The sequence below is a fragment of the Cupressus sempervirens genome, chromosome 7, assembly GCF_028749045.1.
Source record: "Cupressus sempervirens isolate cs-2001-9-10 chromosome 7, ASM2874904v1, whole genome shotgun sequence".
Classification (NCBI taxonomy): Eukaryota; Viridiplantae; Streptophyta; class Pinopsida; order Cupressales; family Cupressaceae; genus Cupressus; species Cupressus sempervirens.
The window spans coordinates 89,385,213-89,392,897 of NC_143124.1; the positions used below are offsets into that span (position 1 = coordinate 89,385,213).

At 33.3% G+C, this 7,685-nt stretch overlaps 1 protein-coding gene across 1 annotated transcript; it reads left to right on the plus strand.

Annotated features, from left to right (window-relative positions):
• The first annotated feature begins 5,656 nt into the window (after window positions 1–5,656).
• On the plus strand, window positions 5,657–7,288 carry LOC149545633 (protein LATERAL BRANCHING OXIDOREDUCTASE 1-like). Its single transcript, XM_089794235.1, has 4 exons — window positions 5,657–6,009; window positions 6,104–6,351; window positions 6,474–6,801; window positions 6,892–7,288. The coding sequence occupies exons 1-4, from the start codon at window positions 5,722–5,724 to the stop codon at window positions 7,141–7,143; spliced, it is 1,116 nt and encodes a 371-aa protein (XP_089650361.1). The 5' UTR covers window positions 5,657–5,721; the 3' UTR covers window positions 7,144–7,288.
• The last annotated feature ends 397 nt before the right edge of the window (window positions 7,289–7,685 follow it).

Sequence of the window (7,685 nt, forward strand, 5' to 3'; positions counted from 1 at the left end):
TAGTAGAACTTGAATAGAACATAAGGTTGGATAAAGAATTGATTATAAACAAAATATTTAAATAAATAACAACTGCTTTTTTTATCTCTAATATATTTACTAAACCTCTAATTCTAATAAAAACATATTTTTAAAAAATGCACATAATAAGTAATATACAACAAATGAATGATTTCTTCTTAGATGATCCAATTTCAATTCTTAAATTACAACCAACATATTTATATAAGCTATATTGAAGTCTACCTTATTTTTTAAAATGTTAATAATTTTATTACTATTTTAGATAAACATTTATGCAAAAAAAAAAAAATTCTTAAAATAGAAAATAATTATTAATAAAAAATCATACATTTTTATGTTTAGTTTATTAATAGTCTATTTATTATTTAAGGGATGCTTGTTGGTTTGGATAGGAGGTAGTTCACAATATGAGAAGAACATTTTGAAAAAAAAGGTTGTTTACACATTAATCTCACTCACTAATCTCCAATTCACATGACAATTTTACCACTAATGTGAAGAAAGAACTCTATTACAATTTTAGTTGATGTGAAGAATGAACTATATTGCAGTTTCTGTTGGAGTTGAGGAAAGCCAACTCCGAAGACGCCAAGATCACCTGCATGCGAAACCTGTCAAAGAGAAGCCATAGAAGGGGAGGAGCATGGAGCACGGGCAAAACCCTAAACGGACATGAGAGACACCATGAATGCAAACACAAGAAGAAATGATATGATGTGTTGATGTTGTTGTTGTTATAAAATACAAAGAGGGAGCCCGAATATAAAGAGCTCATGGAAGCTTGTAGAACAAGCTGGAAGGAGGTAGAAGATAAGTGTGACAACTAGAAGGGAACAAACTCCCGTGTTGTCACCAACTAACCACAACATGCATTAAATATAAAATATTAAATAAATGCATGACCTAAGTAAGCTTAAGCAATAGAATAAATAATTAATAATTAATTATTTACTCTAACACCCCCCCTTAAGTGCAACTTAGGGAAATGCCTTAAGCTCACAAAGCTAAGATGAATGCATAATGGGTCCCGACAACGAGGCCATTTTAGGTACCCAAGTACAATGCAACCTCTAAAAAATGGAGAAAGAGGGAAAACCCTATGGGAAAAACCCTCCTCCAAAAAGAGGTAAAAACCTAGTGAAGAACTGAAGAAGTCTCCAACTAGGGAAATTGTCCCCTAAAATAGGAACAAAGAGTGATCATGAAGAAGCAGCATCACTAAAGCATGAAGAAGTCGCAAATCTGCCAAATTGCTGATCTGAAGAAACCTCCATGGAAGAAGAAGGCATGAACCGAGCATGTCTATATGGTAGATGATCCATCTCACCGAAATGCATAGGTAGCCAGCCACTGCAATCGCCTTGTACATAGGATCAACCACTGAATACATAGTTCACACTATCGAACCATTGAACCATGGATGCATTAGAACATAGCATAACCCCCCCTTAATGCAGACGGGGTGTGATGATAGGCAACTGAGAAGGTGAGCCAGAATCTCCTGCAAACGAACCAAGAACGAGGAGAGAGGAAAAGAGGTACAGACACCGATAAAGACACGGTCTAACTGACTCTGCATGGGCTAATGTCGTGGAAGGGACACTCACTTGACAAAGGGAGAATGCCTAAAACAACAAACAAATAATCCCCCCCATGGTGCTTTATGAAATAGTGCAAGTACAACTGACTCAAAACAATGTTCATGATCCCCAGAATGCAAAAGTGACACTTTATCTCAGTGCGAAACAAAAAAGTGCTTCAAAATGATAGCTACAATGATCAGAATGGAAAAAGAGCTGCAACAAAAGAAGTACAGCTAAAAAGAAGAGAATCCATCCATGCCAGGAAAATGATCCTGGGGCCTAAAACAGTCAAAATATCCACCATATAGCTAAAATGCCAAAACTATGATAGAAAGAGCAGAGGCCAAAAACTAAGAAAAATGACTTCATTTCTGAAAAGATGAGAAAACCAGCTTTCCAAAAATATAAAGTTTTCCAAAAACGGGCATGGGATGCAAAAGATATACATGCCGGAGTCAAAAACAGAACTTTGGACTTTAACTGAAAAAATGAGAAATAAAAAAGCATCAAAACCAAAAACTACCTACACCAAAATCTCCGTCTTGGAACCAGCTTTCCGGTGCTTCTTTCGGATCGGAAAAATACCTCCGCATGCAAAAGTTATGGCCAAAAAACCACAAGTAGGTCCAAAAGTGAATCAGGAGAGGTGCATGCAAGGATGGATGATGCATGCTGATGTCAGCAAGTCAGACGATTAAATTTGACGATTTGGTGGCCATCACAGCAAAAAGAGTGCCACGTGGCATAGCCACGTGGCAGTACGGATGATGACGTGGCTGACGTGGTAGGGGTGACGTGGCGGGTCCACGTGGCAAGGTGCCACATGGCGCCCAGGCCACGTGTCACCCCCACAGTGGCTGCAATGGCGCTGACGCGGTTGCAGAGCTGTCGGGCTGAGCAGAGGCGGCCGAGCTAGTGGAGCTACCGGCAGAGGTGGCCGCAGGGTGGCTGACGAGGAGGAACCGCCGGTGGAGGGCGGAGGACGGGCGACGGTTGGGAGGAGGCCGGGCCGCGGCGGAGCGCGGGCAGTGCTGCCTGCTGCGGCCGCTGCGGGCTGCGTGCAGGTGGTGCGGCAGCGGCGCTGCAATTTAAAACAAAAATCGCAATAAATGAACCATTTTCGTCCGTACGGCCCGTACGGCAGACCCTGGAGGCTTCAAAAAATCTCCAAAAATGCCCTGTGACCAAAAATGACAAATTTTATATGAATCCTGACTGCAAACGGCCTTCCGGATCCATTGGTGATGTCCGTTTGGGCCCAAAGTGCTCCAAAAAATCGCTGATCCCCTGATTTGAAGAAAAATTGCACAAACAAACTAGGGTTTGTGACTTCAAATCACAGCTTCAAAATTTCTTCAACGAAGCTGCAGCAGGAAGGCTCTGATACCATGTTGGAGTTGAGGAAAGCCAACTCCGAAGACGCCAAGATCACCTACATGCGAAACCTGTTAAAGAGAAGCCATAGAAGGGGAGGAGCATGGAGCACGGGCAAAACCCTAAACGGACATGAGAGACACCATGAATGCAAACACAAGAAGAAATGATATGATGTGTTGATGTTGTTGTTATAAAATACAAAGAGGGAGCCTGAATATAAAGAGCTCATGGAAGCTTGTAGAACAAGCTGGAAGGAGGTAGAAGATAAGTGTGACAACTAGAAGGGAACAAACTCCCGTGTTGTCACCAACTAACCACAACATGCATTAAATATAAAATATTAAATAAATGCATGACCTAAGTAAGCTTAAGCAATAGAATAAATAATTAATAATTAATTATTTACTCTAACAGTTTCTACAAGTAAATTAAGGTAAAAGGACGTTTTAATTATTATTATTATAAATATTGGAATAGAAGAACAGATTAAATAATCTAAGACTAAGGACTAGGGGTATCCATTGTGTTAGGGGCATGTTCATGACTCATCCCTTTATGAAGTTGAGATTCTTACATTCAACACTAGGCTTTTAAACCTTTTGACGACTTGTTTAATTTTTAAAAAAAAGTAGCCTCTTTTATTATTTAGTTTTAAAGAAAACCTCTTTTATTATTTAGTTAAAAAGGAAATTTATATAATATTATTAAAAAAATTAGATAAATTTTATCCAATTTTTTATAAGTTTATATTTATAAAATATATTTAATAGTATTATCTAATATAGGCAAGAGTCTACAACACAATGGTAAATTGTGAGTCTCTTATATGGGATGGGAGGTGTTGGGTTGAGTGTACTTGAGATAAAACAATAATGATAATAAATTACAAAACATAATAAAAATTAATCTTGACTTCAACCTCTTACTTATCAAAATAATAATAATAATATCTAATATAAATAGTTATAGATATGACTATTATATTATTTGAATTTTTCATAAAATTATATGAATTTATTTTTTAATATTTTTTAAAAACTTATTCGAAATGTTAAGTTTTAGTGGTTTGTAAAATTAGTTGAAATATTAAACTTTAAAAAACAAAGTTATCTAAAGTTTTGAACTTTAATTGCTTATAAATTTTTATTTGTTTATAAATTATGATATCATACAACTTAAATTATTTTGGAAAGGCTAGTTTGCTTCATAATGTGTGTAGGTGTGAGGATTTACAACATTGTTGAACTAGGTGAAGGAGACTTTAGTTGCAAGGGTCACAAAATAATATTTTAATTAAATTATAAAATCTTAAATATATTAGTATTTTAATAATTTAGGCAATAGGCTATTTGTGGGAACTTTATTTTTCACTTTTAACTCTTGTTTTTATATTTATTAGTTGTTATCTCCACTTGTAACTATTGTTTTTTCTTTTTCTATTTATTTAAAAAATAATTACTTATCTCACATTAGTTCATATTGTGACTTCTATTTATTTAACTTTTAATTTTTAAAACTATTTAGATTTTAGTTTTTAAATTATTTTAATTTATTCTTTTTATATTAGTTTAGTTTTTTCTTTAAATATTATTTTTTTAGTTTTTATAATTTATTTAGTCAATAGAATATTTGTTAGAGACATTGCTATTTTTTCATGTTAATTATTTGTATTTCTCTTATTAATTTTTTATAATAGATTTTTTGATAGAGTTTTTTAAAATGATTATTTTGTTCATATTTGATAAATTGAATTTAAATAAATAATATTTATTAATCTATTTAAAATATTTTAGTAAATATTATGTAATTTAAATTAAAAATTATTAATAATCTAATTTGTTCACATAAGATTATATTTTAAATCTTGAATTTTAATTATTGTTTTGGTTTATTTAAAAAATAATTACCGATCTCCATGTTATCTCTATTTATTTAACTTTTTATTTTTAAAATTGATTTAGGTTTTAGTTTTTAAATTATAGTTTATATTAGTTTTTTTTTTTTATAATAAATATTATTTTTTAGTTTCTATAATTTATTTAGTGAATAGAATATTTGTTAGAGACATTATATATATATTTTTTCGTATTTCTCTTATTCATTTTTCATAATAGATAATTTGATGAGATTTTTTTAAATGATAATATTTTTTCAAATTTGATAAATTGAATTTAAATAAATAATTTTTATTGATCTATTTAAAATATTTTAGTAAATATTAATTTATTTAAATTGAAAATTATTAATAATCTAATTTATTCACATAAAATTATATTTAAAAATAATAATTTTATTATCGAACACCTGTCCACTTATTATAGTTGCAAGCACAAGAGCGTGCAACTACTAGTCACATACATTTGAAAACATATGGTCAAGTTAAGAGGACAATATGACATGGCATGTACTCCTCTATCTTACCGTGCACTTCAAATCTCTACCTTAATTTGACGATGATTTCATCTTTCAAAAATTGCCTAGAAAGAGGAACGATTATACTTACTGAAAATAGGGAATTCGGTCAAGATATGACAATATAACTTGTGGGCATCGGATTCAAACCTTTTTAGTTGAGATGTCACAATATAGTCGTCGCCTGGTCGTTGCATTCAAACCTAATTATTCACTATAAAACGTGTGCCCACTATATAATTCGCAGCAGTGTCCTCTGGTCTTCATATCCTACAAGATAATTTTGATCAGTTTCCATTGTTAGCTAGCAAATTAGCGTACAGTAATGGCTTCTTCTGCAACCCATGCTGATGAATCTTTCAGTAATCCAAACTGGGGTGGCAGTTTTGTTCCAGTGGAGAGTGTTCAGGAGATTGTAGTTAAGAAACCCAATGAGATTCCTGAGAGATACATCAGATCAGAAGATGAGAGGCCATCTTCAACACCACTTCCTTCTTTCTTGACAGTTCCTGTAATCGACATGGAAAAGCTTCTCTTGCCTTCTGATAATGAGGAAAGAAAGAAGGAGATGGGTGTTCTTTCTAAGGCCTGCATCGAGTGGGGCTTCTTTCAGGTACCATAAAGTTCTTTCACAATGTATAGTTATAATTCACACAGATGTCTGGTATTAGGGTTTTCAGTTGTGTTGATGGTGAAGTGATTCTCAGGTTGTGAATCATGGAATCCCACATTCTGTGATTGATCGAATGAGAGGAGTGGCTAATGAATTCTTTAGTCTTTCCTTAGAAGAGAAGCAAAAGTATGCTCCGCAAGCAGGAGATGTTCAAGGCTATGGCAATATGTTTGTGGTTGATGAAAATCAGAAACTGGACTGGGGGGACTTGATGGCTTTGGCACTTATGCCCAAAAACCTTGTCAACTTAGCTCTGTGGCCAACAACACCATCGGACTACAGGTACTTTATCATTAATTTCATAGCGCCATTAAGTTTTATATAATCATTTCTCTTTAAATTTGCATTCTGTTGATAATTGCTTTTATCATTGCCAAATATTTCTTTTAATATTGGAATTGCAGAAATACATTGGAGGGATACGCTACTCGTGTGGAAAGGGTGGCTCAGATTATCTTGAGTTTGTTTGCTGAAAATTTGGGTTTAAGGAGTGATTATTTCAAAGACAAGTTTGGAGAAGATCCAATGATGACCATGAGAATGAATTTGTATCCACCTTGTCCGAGGCCTGATCTAGTGTTAGGATTAAGCCCTCATTCAGATGGAAGTGCTATAACGCTTTTGCTTCAAGATGATCAAATTGAAGGTCTTCATGTTCGCAAGAACAATGAATGGATTTCTATTCAACCTATTCCTTATGCACTTGTCGTAAACATTGGAGACCTAGTAGAGGTAAATGTTGTGTAATATTGGTTCTTCATTAATTTGTCTCTAATATACTAACTTGTTAAATCTAAAATGTGGCATTCAATTCCATAATAGGTAATGACTAATGGAAGGTACAGGAGTATAGAACATCGAGCAATGACAAATAAGGAAAAAACACGATTATCTATTGCTACATTTTACCACCCTGGCTTAGCTGAAGAAGTGGCTCCTGCAAGTAGCCTTGTGAATGAAGAACAACCTGCCCGATACAGGGAATTCAAACATCAAGAATATATTCACTATTACATGGCCAAACAACTCAATGGAAAAAAGTCACTAGCTGACTTTGCCAAAATATGTGAATAGTATTCGAGTTCACTAATAAGTGTTTGTCATGAATTATAGAAGTCAATTTCTCTAATGTGGTGCTTGAACTAGTTTCCACTCCATTGGCATACAAAATTTGTAAGGGAAAAATAATTCTTGAGATTATTGTTTACAATTTTCGAAATATGATGTTGGAGATAGGATACAAAATTAATGACTCTAGATAATTACAAATTATATCATAAAAGTGGAGAATTTTAATTTTAATGGAATCCATAAAAGTTTATTTTTTCCTTTAACCTAATTTTTTATGCATTGTAACATTTTGAAGTTTTCAATTATATCAAAATAAATAAAAATATTACTAAATATTTGTATTATTGTATTGTTGCTAGCTTAATAATTTTTAATAGTGTAGTGTTTGTTACAAATTCATTAGTATTTATTTCCACATGTTCTTGATGTATTTTCTACCTCTCTTACAATGATGGAAAATATCAAATGGAGAGAACTTGCATCAAGCAGAAAAGACATTGACACTTGACAAAATTAATGACCATTTAGTCTTCATTATCATATTA

Bases quoted from the DNA above. Each gene is read 5' to 3' on its own strand.
- LOC149545633 (XM_089794235.1), top strand. From the start codon at position 5,722: ATGGCTTCTTCTGCAACCCATGCTGATGAATCTTTCAGTAATCCAAAC. The intron at 6,010-6,103 runs GTACCATAAAGT...AGTGATTCTCAG, and splicing joins TCGAGTGGGGCTTCTTTCAG to GTTGTGAATCATGGAATCCC. The intron at 6,352-6,473 runs GTACTTTATCAT...TTGGAATTGCAG, and splicing joins ACAACACCATCGGACTACAG to AAATACATTGGAGGGATACG.